The sequence below is a fragment of the Aedes aegypti genome, chromosome 2 (assembly GCF_002204515.2).
Source record: "Aedes aegypti strain LVP_AGWG chromosome 2, AaegL5.0 Primary Assembly, whole genome shotgun sequence".
Lineage (NCBI taxonomy): Eukaryota > Metazoa > Arthropoda > Insecta > Diptera > Culicidae > Aedes > Aedes aegypti.
Window position 1 is genome coordinate 383,115,272 of NC_035108.1, and position 16,449 is coordinate 383,131,720.

Below are 16,449 nucleotides of genomic sequence, written 5' to 3' on the forward strand. Positions count from 1 at the left end.
CTGTTCCTTTAGTGGAGGTATATTTTAAGGATGATTCCTTTAGTGGCGCAAACCATTGATTTCTTATGGGACCCTCCACTATGGGTACTGATGCACCACTATAGGTGCAAAGGAGCAAAAAAATTAAGCAAAATAATTGTTTTAAATAGTTTTAGGGTTAAATTTCATGAATATTATTCGATTACTTGTATCATTTTCGCATCGTACATAATACAAAAATATCACATAATCATTTATTAGCGCGAAACATGCCAAAACACACTACCTCCATTATTGGAGCTACCTCCACTAAAGGAGCGTTTGCCCTATGTGTTTCATCAATAGAAATATTAGTAGTAGAACGCTAATGGCACTGTTCTCACAATACTGAATCACTTTATTATCACCTTTAACTGTATGATTTGAATGTTTGTTCGATGCCATGTTGTAGTGGATGATTTTAAAATTTATTTGACACTTTGAGGACCGGTACTCAAGCTGTCAGCGCGTGGCAAACTAGATGTTGGTAACACGAACAATAGCGACATTAGCATTCTTAGGTTAATGCTTCTACTGTTTCATCGAAACATCTTATTAGTGTGATTGCGAGAGATTGACATTACTACTGTGTATTGATAATATTGAAGGAGAAGCTATAAATTAGCTTTCCGCGCCTAGTTGCTTGCGTTTTGTTGTCATACGTAAAACCCGATTAGAATTAGAACGGTCCTCTTTGGGCTGATGGTTTGGTGAGTTTGCTCCATATTACTACAGACTAATTCAATCACTAAGTTGACGTTTGAGCGGTGCCAAATTCACTAGTTTCCATGGTGACATAAATAACACGGCACCGCTAAACGCGATAAATTTAATTCTGCTGTCTTGTCCCACCTTATTAAGGTGATTGTATTGCTGTTTGCATTTGAGATGCAAATCTTGACTAAACGTCCTCCAAGTGCGGTTACCCAAAACAATCGAAGGACACCTAGCAACGATTATAGAAATCACCGCCGCCCTAGCAAGAAAAATCTATTTTTGGCATCGCATTTCTTGTGAAAAATCTTACCGCATTTAGTGTTCCCGCATTTGATATTTGCATTTCAAACGCACACAGCAATAAAACGAAACCAAACTTTGAATTTTCAAGTGCACAAGACTGGAGAATCTTATAACAGTTCACGTTGAAAATCAATCAATTTACCTGCTTTCTGGAGGTGACCAATGGGATAAATTTTCAACGTGGAGCGCTGTTTGGTTCACAAGTCTTGTGCTCTTGAAAATTTGAGGTGTGACTTCGTTCGATAATCACCTACAAACCAATTCTACAACTGGTGATGTTATCCAAGCCTACCTTTTGCTCGAATTTTCAAAAACATATTCCTCAAGCAAAAATAAAACTATTATTTCCTCCTTATAGTCTGGTTGTCCCTCCAATTACAACAAGTTGAATAGCTCTTGATTACCAAGTACCGAGAAAACTGGTAATCCCCGCTCAAAACACCATTTGAAAGTGCCTTTTATCCGGCAAAAGCAAGCTTACTTCCCCCCTCTTGCCGTTGTGCCGTGTGCTCTGGACTGTACAACAAGGCGTCCGCACTTCAAAACGTCATGCATAATCTTTCTTTGCAGTTTATTCTACAGTTCCACAGGCAGCACAGCTGCCAAGGAACACAGCGGCCATTGTGCGTGGCGCAAAACTTTGCTAAATGAGAAAGATACTTTAACCACTTTTTAACGAGGCCGTTCGTTCGGCTGGAAGGTCTAGAAAAGCGTGTGAAGGGTAGCACAAGGAAGTCGTTATTTCCGAGCCATTTCTAAATGGTTTTGGTTGCTTGCTATGCCCTTGCAAAAATTGTGCTGGGGCTCAAATAAACAACAATAACCTGCTTTGCCCGCAGCATAAATCTTGATTTTTAATTAGGAGATCTAGAGAGGTTCAGCGAATAGAAGAAAAACCGAAAATTGCAACCATCTCTGGCTGGGTGTCACCGGTGAAAACTACTCGAGTAGGGTGGCGAAAAATGCTGGTGAAAACAGACACCAGATCATTGAGTTAAAAAGGGTGAGGGACGGGCAGGGGTCGGGAAAATGTGGCGAAGCAACCATTAATTCACCGCAAAGCAGCGCTAAATAGAGATTTATTGTCCGGCGGTCACTCGTTTCATTATGTGGACAGCTCTGGTGGAAAAGTTATGTATTTACACTCGACCTTACTGGCGCCAGTGAGGATGCTCTTGTTTGGACATCACCATGGCTATATTCTGAGGGCCAACGATGATGTTTTTGTGCATATATTTGAGATGCTTGGTGGTAAAAAATGCGGTTTATGTTATTGACAGTCACAGGATATCATGCAGGCCAATAAGCAGCCAAACTCATTCAAACTATAAAACAATGTTTTATTGCAAGTTTAAAACGTACATATTAGGATTAGATTGCACTGATTTGGGTTCATTTTATTTATTTGGTTAGTCTGTGCAGCCTATGTGCTGAAGACGGTGTAAATTGTCTTTAAAAAATAAACAATTGTCTTTTATTATTGATTGCAAAGTTTAAAACACGTTGAAACGATAATTAATTTACTTTTGGAGCAACACTGCTTTTTTTTGTAGTAGAACATAGTACAGTGGGGACCAAAATCCGCATAGGCTCAAAATCCGTACACTTCATACGAATAATTGGCATTTTGTTCGAAATGGACTGATTTAGATTCATTTCATAGGTGTACGGATTACTTTGATCAATTTTCCCCTCCAGGAACTCCACTGATGCCTGTCGAACAGCTGGTTAAGCACGCTACATGCTAACCCACTTTATGAATATGAATAGCAATTTTCCTTACGTCCTACCAAAATGTGATCTTCGGCAAACTTGTAGACGGGAAGATTTCAACAGAATATTATGATGAGGAGGGAGAGCGCTAAGCACAAAAAGTTGACCTTCTCCATAGTAATTTCCATATAAACTTCAATGGCTTGTGCAAAGTGGAATTAGGAGGATGATATTCAGCATAATTAACATCGTTTGAGAATAGGGCAGCCAAAATTTCAAAATTTGCATCAGTTCAATGTTCAGTTACATTCCGTTTGAACCGTTTAAACAAGTCGCACACGATGTGTTGTTTTCGGCTCCTTATTTGCGTAAAACTGAAATATGAATTCAAATTTTGTTCGTGCTGGATATTTTCTTTAAAGTTTTTAATAAACACTTTCAGATGTTATTCGATTGATCTATGTCTAATAATTGCCATGAACAATACTCTCTTTGAAAGTTTTATTGGAAAACAGAGAAAGGGTGCGACTCAAAACTCTTTCGGTGCAACACGCTCTGCTGGGGGACAGCACGTTCAATTTGAAAGAGACATGCAAGTACAATATGGATTGTGTTGCACCCATCTTTTTTTGTTGTGTTGCGTTGCGTGGTAACGAATTGTTTCGTAGATTGCATACTGCAAACTGTCATGTCATTACTTTACCACTCTTATTCCAATTGCTCATGGAAAGCTATTTTGGAAAAGACATGACAATTTCCATTGCCGGCCACGCCTATCTTCTCCGTTACGAAGAAAGGAAAGGATAATGATGGAATGACACCTACTTGAAGATAGGCCAGCGACTCACCGTCGCCTTGATAGATGTTGCACCCATCTTATTCTGTGAGCTAAAACTTCCAGTTGTTTCTATTTTGCTGAGAATCTCTCTGAGAATTAGCCAAAGCACAAGCAAAAAAACATCACTTTGCATTGACGACGGAGTACGGATGGACACCACTCTACAAACAAATCACCGCCTCATACATACTGTGATAATTTCGTCGACTTCGGTATACTTTTCGTGTTGACCAGGAATTTTGTCAATTTCCTGAACAAACGATTGCTATGATTAGGTGCAATAAAATGTTCGCGTTGTGTCTATCTTATCTAACACTTAATTGCAGTCCGATTTCCGATCGTCATCTCCAGCTGATCTTTCTATCCGTTAAACAAAACATTGGAAGTACCGTCGATGGGGGTTACAATGGGTCAAAAAGGGAAATGTGCGATTTATTTTTTGAATAACAATCGCAATTTAACTCCGATAAACTTCAAATTTGGTGTGTATGTACTTTGATGAGACAAAAACAACTGTTCAAAAAATTAAAGACAAATATTTATTCACAGCGGCACCACAAGTGAATGAAAAATGACCCAATCTCACCCCATAGAGGGGGTGACATTGGGTCACTGTAATTGAAATAACTTGTTTTTGAGAATATGATTTCAAAACCATTCACAACTGAAAAATATTGATAAAAAACGATGCAAACAAGACAAAAAGATATCTAAGATGTTTCACAAGTATGATAAACCCACTTAAAAGAAAGATTATACTGAAAATTGAAGAGCTATGAGAAAAATTTGTAAACCCAACATTTATCGTCAAGTTTACATAAATTTTCTTGGTGTTTCCCTCAACTTGTCTGCAAAGTCTCATCCCCATTGCTATAAAGCCCATTCAGTTTCCCCAAAGGTGTACTGAAAAAGTGACTATTTTAAACCTTGGCAAATAGTTAAATTTCGGTGTGACATTCCACGATCAATAAACTTCAGGCAGAAGTTGACGTCAAAATCCCAGTATTTCAGCGATCCAACTCATTTGTACTTCCGTGAGATGTTTCTATAAAATGAAAACACTGATAAATAATCAAATTTTGAATAAAACACCCTTTTGATAAAATTCTACGATGTTGGTGCGCACGAAACGCAGCGGCTGGTTTGAGAAGTTGTCAAAATGCGTTGTATTGTTATTCAATGCACGGAATACTCAAGTAGACTTGTTTGAAGTTTCAGAGATGCTGTATTTAAAAACAATAAACACATCTTAATGAAAAAAGAGAACACCCGGCACCGTAAAATGTGGGAAAATCAAACAGATTCCGGAAAATACCTGTGATGTGTAATGAAAACACTTTCAACATTCTACTAATACAACGATAGAGGCTAGAGTACATGCGTGATACTTTGTACAGGAGAAATTTAAAGTTGTAAATTTAATCTAGTTTCAACATGCAAGTTTATTGATGTAGTAAACAAAAACTACTATTTCTAAAAATGCATATTGTTATGAACTATGTGTAATAATATGCTCCCTAACATATGCATTATTAATTTTAGTAATATCAGCGTTATTAGCTGAAATATTTCACAAAACATATTTTTCCGTTTTGACCCAATCTCACCCCCTAGACCCATTGTCACCCCCATCGACGGTAATGTACTGTATAGTTCATGTGACGGTTAATAAAGCGCATAACGTACGACAATTCGCACCAAAAACCTCAATTCGACCGCTGGGGTGTGTTGCTGTCGTTGTGATTATGGATTGCGAAAGCAATGATTTCAAAACATTCGAAACAAAATATTAATTTTAACCGCATAAGTGAAGTCAAGTTTGAAATTAAAAGAGATCCTATGGTTAAGAATTAATTTCTCTAAACGACAATATATTTAGAGCTAGCGATGTTCCGAAACATTTTTTAATCGCAATTGCTGTGCCGAAAGTTCCTATCAAACTATCTTCAAATAGCTTAGTTTTTCAACCTCCAACTAGTGCTATTATCAGCCAAATCTCAATTTATACGAAGCAGAGGAATCATATGATATACAAAGGAATCAAGACATTGACAATGAATATTTCGACCTTTTCCACTTAACTGTTTCACTACTAACCATTTTTTACTAGGAAAATAAAATATTTTTCCCTCCAGCGACATGTGATGGAAGCGTAAAAAATCAAATTTCTCATTCACTATGTAGTACCAAAGTATAGATGGTCCAGTATGTTTTGTTTTGAGCTTGCAACCTGTTTAACGTATAGTTCAATGAAAGTAAATGTGACAATCGACTTCTAATTAGTGCTGGAGCCTCAATATAATTGATTGATTGACTTTTTATTATGAGGAAATTCAGCCCGAGGCTGCATTGTTTCACTTTGAAGAGATGCGGAAGTGTCAAGAAGTTTGATAAGAGTCCGTTTATTTTATACGTAAGATGATTTTGTCGGGTTTTTGACACCCCGTGGTAAGCTTTTTTGTATGAGAATCGGAGATAATTCGTCTGATACGAAAAAACTCCCTCCCTACGGGTACACGACGTTAGGCATAAAGACGTTAGGCATAAGAACGATAGGCATAAATACGATAGGCATAATGGACATCAGGCACAATGGACAATAGGCATAATTTCCAAAATGAAAAAAAAAATAATATGTTTGTGTAAAAAGTGAGCTGTTTTTTTTATAATTGTGCAGGGCTTCAAAGATCAAAAGTGTGTCCTTTGAAATACGACTGTCTGCAATCGTCCCATAGTTGTGAATCCTTTGAGGTCAATTTCTAGAAAAATAAACTTGATTAAATGAAAATGCATGAAAATGCTGTCAATTGCCTTTATTAGCTTTGTGGTAACTTCTGTGACCATAGAGTAAAGCCATACTGAAGGTACTTTAGTTCGGTTTCAAGTCGTTCCAGGATCCTTGGCCACGAAGTATAAATGTGCTCATGTACCGTGCACAAATGAGAATGCAAAATGTCCACTTTGGCAAAGCAAACATTTGGGTAATAACTATGGAAGTGCTTCTAGAACACTGAGCTAAGAGCTTGGGTTGGGGTGTATTGCTAAGAATATGAACGATGCTGTAACTGCAGCTCTCCTTCTGAGTTTGGTTGTACACATATTATTGGCAAATGTTTTATCATAGATTATCCCTTCTTTAAATTGAAGGCTGTTCTCTATAGTTATACTGTCGACAAAATTACTTCTATCATACATTTACCCTTCTATGAATCATAGGCTATTCTTTACACTTATACGGTCAATTTAATGACTGTAATTAAGGGACCTTTTTCCAATAATATGCTGTTTTGTGAATTCTTACTGTTCAAATAGTTATTGGAATTGTAGATGTAAATATTTCCATCAAAAAATGCACGCCATGCTGAATGCTGCATATTATGCTATGTTAAATTTGAGCTTGACTGCCAAATTGACTTTGAAATCTAATTTTTCTTTTTAAACTAGACGAATTTCAAATATTTCCAAGGTGCTTTCGGCAATGCTTTCATATGTGGCTGATCTAAATTGCTTAAAAATCATCGGAAATTGTTGGCAGAAGAGGCAAAGGAACTGTTTCAGTACATCTAACTGATGAGCAGAGTCATAGTGGGAATGTAACGCTTTTATTCGCGTCACACTACCAGAATATTATTGTTCAAGATAACCCAAGTAACCAAATAGCTCTTTTATTTGCCTTGTGTGCTAATATAGTGCTATTGTACAACTGACATGCTCTAAATTAGCCGTCTAATAGCCTATAAGGCAAAAAACGCGAATTAACGGGCTAGTGGTTACTTGGGAATGTCACCTATAACAACATGAATTTTTGACTTGACTCTAGATTGTTGTCTTCAAGTTAGACATTTGCATTTTATGTACTAATAATTGCATGGAAGATTTCCCTTCTTTAGAATTACTGCAATTATGTAAGAAAAATATAACAAAAATGTCATTAACTCACTAAACTATACATCTCTAGAAATAAATAACACTTGCACATCGCAAATATAAATGGATTGAACTGGAATTAAGAATGATAACAATGATCATGATAAGAACCTTCTTCCATATCTTGCGATAATGGATTCATTGTCAAATTTCATTACACCGTAAATTTGTAAATGGACCCGAACAATTTCCGATATGAGAAGAGTTTTGAATGACACACACGCAGGTTATTTCAAGCCTAACGTCCATTATGCCTAACGTATGTTATGCCTAACATCCATTTTTGATCATTTGATCATGACCTAGTTTGAAATTCACGTGCTTGTTTTTGAATTGTAAAGAAAGTACAAAATGATTAGACACCGCCGTCAGTCACATTAGTTCTCGATTGTGTCTTCTATGTATGGAAAGCACCAAACGAAGCACCGTAAGATACATTGCATTGTGCTTTACTCTAGGAGTTTTAAAAAGTAGAGCTGGAGCTATATATTGTATCTCACATTGTTATTTCTTTCTACAAAAACAAGAGACGGACGCAAAAGTCAGGTGCATCAGATGTATATTTTGCACCGCTCCGAGTTTTTTGACATTATCTGTTGGAAAGTACAAAATTTCGTACAATCCCTTTAAAACTATCACAAAACTAAAAATGCCAACATCTTTTTGAGATCTCCATACAAAGTGTCACAAACTGGACTTTCTAAAAACGTATCGATGTTTATTTTACATTATTTGGGCTTTTCCCAACGTCTATCTATTATAAAAATGTGTGCTAGTCAGCACTTTTGTTTGTTATCTTTCTCATTTTAAATGGAATACTAATATTCCGTAAGTTTTCAAAGTAAACAAAGTAAATTTTGTCTATTCAAAAAACTAAACAAAAAACCACCATGCGCATTCACCAGTTTTCGCAAATTCATCAAATATATCCTGACTATATCATATGTCTATATTAAAATGCGATTTGGACGGTGTTAAGTCGGACAAGAACAAGTGGTCTTTAACATTTTCAGAAAAATGTACTCCAAGCTTTCTAAATAACAAAAAAGGCATTATTTATTGTGATACTGTAACTTTTCTCTTTGATGACACATGGGTATCGGAAAGATCATAATCTTTACAGGACCAAAACACCATTGACTGTGTTATAAAGTATTAAGCAGCGCATATTATGTAATAAAATGTATAAAATCAATCTCAAAAATTCAAAATATTTTTAGTATGAATGTGTCATTTTAACCGATAAATCCAGGATATCGATCGGCAGTATTTGCAAACCCGTCAATAGCATGTGGAGCAAACCCGTCAATAGCATGTGGAGCGACCCTTATCCTGCTTTTTAAGCTAGCATGCCATATTGATTGAATCACCCCTCATTGACGTTACTTGCCACACTATAATTTTTATAGCTAAAATCAAAGTGAACTTTGAGTATACACAATTTGATTTTTTGACATGGAACGTCAAAAGTTGTCATTGTTACTAGAATATGAGAATCAAGAATATTTCACAGTAGGGGGATTAGAAGCATAATGAACACCCGGGGCAAAATGGACACCCCCTCAACCTCTGAGAATATGCATACTTCATCAAAAGTTCATTCACTGCATGAAATCTATATTTCATTTGAAATGTTTGACGGTAAAAAGTTTATGTTTTGCTTCGATTGTCCTTTAAGAAATAATTTCTTTAAGTGATTCTATGCTTCAAATTGGCATATAAGCAAGGCGGTGGGAGAATATAATTTTTGAGCATAATAACAAACCCCGAAAGGTTCTTTTTAGCTCTTATGATAGAGGAAGAGCCCTTTTACATATCGGAATCACTGACAGACATTAAATATTTTGGAATCGTTAAATTCTATTGAATTTTGCCGGGAGTGAATTGAAAAAATTGTCAATGTATGATCTTAAAAAAAGCATTTGCTTGATGTCTCCATTATGCTTCTAATTCCCCTATCTATTTTATCACAACTTTTTTTTATATTTTAGATAAAAGGAACGATCTACGGCAGCTGGCCTAATCAAAACGTGTTCGTCCACTGACATTTTTGCAGGAACCACGGAACTTTATGATGGCACAGTTTGAATAATCTACTAATCTAGAGCAAAACTTAGTCATGACACCGTTTCTCACTGTTTCATTTTGACCTTGAATTAAAAACGATCGCTTGTGTTTTTATGCTGGTGTGTTCGTTTCATGGAATCGAATCCAACAGGAATCAAATCTACGCTTTCCGCACCACACTCCCGCCTCTCACCCATCTATTATTTCATATATTCATACACAAAATGTATGCACTTTAACATTCCGAATGATGCAAGAAGTGTCATTCACCCAACACAGGACTTCTTCAAATTAGATGTGCCAAACACATCGTACTTTATAACAATTTTTACAGACTAGTTGAAACTTATCACTTTATTGGATATATATTTTTGCCGCTTTTATTCCATGGACTTATGCATTTTTTAAATGCTATCAAAATTCTGCTCTTATTGTTGAGAGCCATCCTGTGCTGAGAAAAGCAATTAGTCAACGACAACGAACGGAATTGATGTTTAATTAGCCCTATGGCATGATTTTTATATTATCCATGGTTCTTTCTTGAAGGGCGATTGATTCCACGTTTTCAGATATCTAAAATAGTGTAAAAGAAATGGGATTAGTTAGAAAAAGTGATACATATTTTGGAATAGATTTTCTAATTTAATTATATCTAGCTGCAAAACAAATAGCGAACAAATTTACATTTCAATCAACTATTTCAAATCACAGCATACTTGGATCATGCTATAAAATCTGTAGGTAAGAAACGTCAAAATCGAATCACCACCATCAGTTTTATAGCTAGCGTAAAAAGCTGGATTCAGTTTTGTCAAGCTAGGACGATAATGTTGGTCTTGGTCATGTTATGTGGTTTACATCTCAAAAATTCTATTAGTAGGTTTGCGGGTACCAATCCTATCAATCAAGTGATTGCACCACAATTCACCTTTGACTTGTGTCGAATTTCCGAGTCAAACCTATTCCGAAGCATCCATTGGAGCAGCACATTTCAATTCCCCTGCGATTACACGCCCCGAAACCCACATATTCCCAAATTGCAAACCCCTAGGCATGTGTTGTGGCAGTTGATTGGAAATTGATTCAAAATTCCTAGTATCAGCAACGCTGTCACACGATGCACCCCCGAAAAAGCCCCAAATGTATCGCCTAATTCTGCATTACCTATTTATCTTTCTATCTCTCTCTCTCTTGCCCGACAGAACCCATCACAACGATAGTTGGAGGACCAGATCTGTACATTGACACCGGTTCGACGGTGAACCTGACCTGCATTGTACGACATCTGCCCGAACCGCCGCCGGTCATTCTGTGGACGCACAACAGTGAGGTGAGTATTTGGTTGCATAGTGTATGCATGCTGCTTGGAATAAAGGGAACATTTCCGCTTTGGCATACATTGCTTTATCACCCGGTCAACTGACCTCTTGTGCACTGATTTGGTTTCCCTGTCAATCACTAATACACATTAGGGATCATGAACGCCGTGTTTGGAACTGTAGATAATGGAACTATTTATATTTACGACAATAAGAAGGCAATTGCCAATATTTGTAAAATTTGCGTAATAAAGTGAAAAACCTGATCTCATGCAAGGAAAACTCTAAAGAGTGGTAGGGTTTTGTTCTGCTTCGTCGTAAGCGCTACTATTCGTCGTATCAAACTTTAAATGTTCCACTACGGCGGATATTCAAACTAACCTGCAACATAGATTCATTATCCAAGTGTAATTTTGTGAAAGCTGTTATGGTTTGTATACTTGTACACCAAAAATGCAATAAAACTACTGTATTCCGGTAAATAACTTCAGTTCAATTATCCACTTTGCACTTTTTCACCGAAATCGCATGGACGAACACGATTTGAGAGAAATGCTTAGCGATCGACTGAGCCACACCACTTTCCAACACAAGTTCCTTTCCGCCCCCGTGAGTGACTTACTTCGCCAGGCACTTATTTTCACTATGAAAAACCTTCGTACTTCTTCACTGAAGGATTTCATTCCAATCACACGCCGTAAAACTTCAATAAATCTCCAAATTTTACGAAATTTCCTCAACCGCCACGTATAATTTAGAATGTAAACAAAGTTCAATCCGTCGTACTGAGAAAAAAAGCTTGTGTGCATCAATGTGTGCGCGACGCTTGACGTAAAAATACGGTTCCTTTGATTGTGTTGTTTTCGCTGTACTGTGAGCAGATGCCATTATTGTATGGTCAAAAGGAATTGTGTTCATATGTTTGGCTGAATTTTGATGACGAACAATAAATTTTAAAGGAAATTAGTATATTTCATCATGCTAAAGGAATGGAGGGAGATGCCCGTAGATCAATATATTCTAGTAAAACATTTTATTATAGCGTTGATATGTTGTGTTTTAACCATTCAATACACACAGTGAGCCGTAAGCTGTGAGACGAATCTGGAAACTGATTGCGACGGAGTTGAAAATGATACGACGGACTGAGAATACGGTAAGATGCATTTTCTTTGCATTATTTTCAAAAAAAAATCAAGATTTATCAAAATGTTATTGTACAATGCTAAAGCCGTTTTGAGAAAGCATTATTTGGCATCGGTTTGTATCAGCATCATTCACTGCAATACTTGGAAAATTACAGTTCTCACTGACCAATGCTTAATACGATGAATACTAGCACATCAACCTACCTATTTCAAAACTACGTTTTCTACAAGTTCAGACACAGCGCGTGAACAACCTCGTGTGGCTGCAAGACAACAGTGCCAAATTTGACTGATGGCACGATGTTTCCTCGTGGCCTTTTTCGAACTACATTATAACGATATCCCATTTTCCATCTATTGCACCGTACCACTTCATTCATGACCAGTTCATGTTTCCCAAACTACAGTCGACAATTGCCGCCATTCCGTTAATTGCAAGCAGTTGAACGGAACGCGAGCGCATTATCGTTCCGAAAGGATTTGTTTGACTTTGCAGAGGAATTTTCCAGCTTACCGCATTAGTCAATGACGACAGTCGACGATGGTGTGGCATTAGCAGATCCCATTCCGAACAGCTGCATCCCATTGCGCAGTGTCCGAATGTTGTTCGAATGACGCAATTTGCAGGAGATGTGGGTCGGACCCCGAATTAACACGGACGTTGTCGTTGGGCTTTGGTTCGGAGTCTATCGATTGGAACGGAACATTGAACGGAACTTTGTTTTTATCGTTGCTTTCAGAAAATGTACCGCGCAGCAGTTATAGCGTCAGGAAGGGTGCTCTCAGTATAGCTTAGGACAGTGTTCGAAATACTTCTTTCAAGATAGTCAGATGACCATTATTTCCGTAAAGAGAGATGCGGGTAAATTTCCTATAAGTAAAGTTACAAGCAAATGTGAGTCCGATTCAAGCATCCATGCATTCTGAAGAAGAGCAATTTGTCGCTGAAACCAGGCCGCCATCGGCACCCATCGTTAGAATTCCAATTTTATGTCACTGATCGCTAGTTTTCGATAAAACTTAAGGGTGGTCATTTCGGTTTTCTCAAATTGATGGACTCCTCATACGCCAGCTAGCTAAACAGTTTGCGAAAAAGCCGATTTTTTGATAAATCTTGGATATTTCTACACGTGATATGTCTCATATTTGGCTTGGAACACATAGCAAACTTAGTGGCATCGTATAGAGAAAGGATATAGGTTTCATTTAAATTTAAAAAAAATTTGGCGGCCATCTTGAATTTGGCCGCCATCTTGAATGAACGATTTTTCTAACAAAATACAAGATGGCGGCCAAATTCAAGATGGCCGTCGATTTTTTTTTAACTTTAAATGAAAGCTATTTCCTTTCTCTATACGATGCCGTAAAGTTTGCTATGTGTTCCAAGGAAAATATGAGACATATCACGTGTAGAAATACCCAAGATTTATCAAAAAATGGGCATTTTTGCAAACTATTTAGCTAGCTGGCGTACGAGGGGTCCACCAATTTGAGAAAACAAAAAAGACCACCCTTAAGTTTTATCGAAAACTAGTGACCAGAGACATAAAATTGGAATTCTAACGATGGGTGCCGATGGCGGCCTGGTTTCAGCGAGAATTGCTCAGAAATGAAAGTGAATCAGTATAAACGTCCGTTTTTGCTTTGGCACTCCCTTTTAGAGACATCCGCAAACATATAATTTTTTGATCGCTAATAGGCCGACTGTTTATCTCCAATGGTAACAATGCATAATCGGTTCAACGGGGCCCAGATAGCCATAGCTCTTTTGGCCTAACGATCATTATAATCTTTCAGTCCTATCGTCTTACTGGCGACGAATGCCATCCAGAATGAGTCAAAAAAAAAATGTAAATAGCCCTATTTTCTATTCTTTATATTCTTTTTCTATTATTAATTTTATAGAATAAATTTTCTATAGACCAGTTGTTGTTAAATTTTGTGCGACAAGAAAAATATATACACTAAATAAATTATTGAAGAAAAAATCATAATTAATATTAAAAAAGTACGCAAAAAAAAAACATTTTGAATATCATTAAATTTTCACCATAGAATCTTTATAGGTCACAGATGTTTGGGATAAAGTTTCATGATGGGAAATTTCGTAATAAAAAACTTTATCTTAAAACAACTTTTGGTCGATTTTCAAAATTTGTTTTTTTTGTCGAAATAAATACAATTTGATGGTGCTATTAGCATCTTAAAATTGTTTTCAACCGTAAGGACTATCACGATCACTTCTCTAGAATTAGCTATTTTCAAGCTATTTCAAGTTTACTGTATTATTTATTGCATGCACAAACTCAAAAGCCATTTTCAAAAGTTAGTATTGCTTCATTAGTTTTCTTTGCTAAAGTTGCCATTTTCGCATTCGTATATCGTGTGGCAGGTACGATGATACTCTATGCCCAGGGAAGTCAAGGAAATTTTCATTACGAAAAGATCCTGCATCAACTGGGAATCGAACCCAGACACCTACAGCATGGCTTTGCTTTGTAGCAGCACACTCTAACCACACGGCTAAGGAAGGCCCATATAATTCATAGGAGTTCGTCTGACCTTATTAATTTGACGGATGTTTTGACAGTTTAGCTATTTTAACTCATCCAGCCTTATGAACCATTTGCACCGACCACCTCTTTTTGCCCTATAGGGCTCCAAGATATTACCAGCCTAAATAATGCTGTTTAAAACAAAGCAACATAACATAAAAACCCCATTCAAATCAGCAAAATTTCAACCCTTCTCACCAAATCTTTTAACGACATTCACCAGAAAAGGGCAGATCTGACTCCGATCCTTATACCTACTGGCTTCTGTTCGAATATGCCGGTGTGGTGCGGTCAGTGGTGATAACTGCACACGTAATTATCGTAAGTTAAGCTGGGTGATAATGACTACCATCACCACCACTTCCACCCACGCTCTGTCGACTACCCAAAAATAGCAGGGATAGCCCGCATTCGATAAGGGGACACCGTTGGTGTACTTCTACGAATGCTCGGGTGCACAGTGGCGGAAATGCTAACAAACACCTCAAAAAATATATCAAAATATAATTTTTGCAATTTCTCATCGTAATAGGCTGTTTTCCATCTACCAATCCGGCCTACTTTCCTGCACTGATGTATGCAATGCGGTAATAGTCATTACGCAACTGAAACCAGTGCTGTAATGATTCATTACACAACGCTTTCTCATTACGCAACTGTTTTCAGTTGCGTAATGAATTATTACACAACAATTTTTCAGAAATTGTAAAATGATGGTGAATGCATTCCGATACAATTTTTGATACCCTCAAGTTGTCTTCTATGAAATTGCAAAAAATGTTGTACCGTCAAACGGGGCTTCTTTTGACATTATTTTCACATTCTTCAACTTTGAAGTTTTGTAACTCTTAGAATTATGGATAGATATTGATAATTCTTGCATATATTTTAGTTGTATATGTTCGTAATAAATGTGCAAAATATGAGGCAAATCCATCAAGAAATAACAAAAATGCTAGAATAGCGAAAAAAGTGTGTCCTGCAAGACAAAAAAAGGGCTACTTTGGACATTTTCATAATTTGATAATGAAATGATTCTTCCTTATATATTTCAAACTGATTCTATAGATAATCGTCCATTGTGATGTTGTTGAACATTTTTTCATTGATGTAGTTTGGAAAATTGCGATGCTCTAAATAATTACACAAATATAACAAATTTTAGCGAAACGTGATATTCACTATTTTCAATTTGCAGAATGAAACATAAACTTTCAAATTAATTAACTCATTACGCGTGGTAAAGATGGACAAATTATGGGTGAAATTATGAAAAAAATCCACGTGCTCGGCTGGGATTTGAACCCAGGACTCTTGTATGCTAGACGAGCGCTTTACCAACTAAGCTACCGAGCCACTTGGTGACCCAATAACTGAGTTGGTTACAAGTTTAGAATTCAAATCCCTACAGACCACGCGAACCCCTTTCATAACCAATATCCATCCATCTCTTGTTCCTACACACGCGGAGCGAGCGAGTGCGATTTATTTAGTGTTGAAACTGTTTGCCTATCGTACCTACATCGCTTCCACAACAACTGTATTGTAGAAGAGTAAAGATGTGGGAAGGCTATCAACGTGTCGTTCTCACTCAAGTGACGACATGACTACTACAGAGAGGCAGTACACTCTAATATAAACTGACACTGTCAGTTTATAAACTTTCAACTTCCTCGTAAATGGAAATATCAGTTACGAATGCTTGATTTTTAAGTTGACATAAACGAACGATGTAACTACTAGGTACTGCTTTGATTAATGAGTTATGTACAAAAACTGTCTTTTCTATTCTTACTGTTGTATGAACGATATGTAGAAGGATCACATTAATACAGGGAATTGGC

At 36.9% G+C, this 16,449-nt stretch overlaps 1 protein-coding gene across 1 annotated transcript in view; it reads left to right on the plus strand.

Annotated features, from left to right (window-relative positions):
- LOC5574025 (T-lymphocyte activation antigen CD86) overlaps window positions 1-16,449 on the plus strand; it is a 284,943-nt gene that overhangs the window by 220,754 nt on the left and 47,740 nt on the right. The window contains exon 6 of the mRNA XM_021846892.1: window positions 10,786-10,913. Coding sequence (XP_021702584.1) covers window positions 10,786-10,913 — 128 coding nt within the window. The remainder of the gene's footprint in view (window positions 1-10,785; window positions 10,914-16,449) is intronic.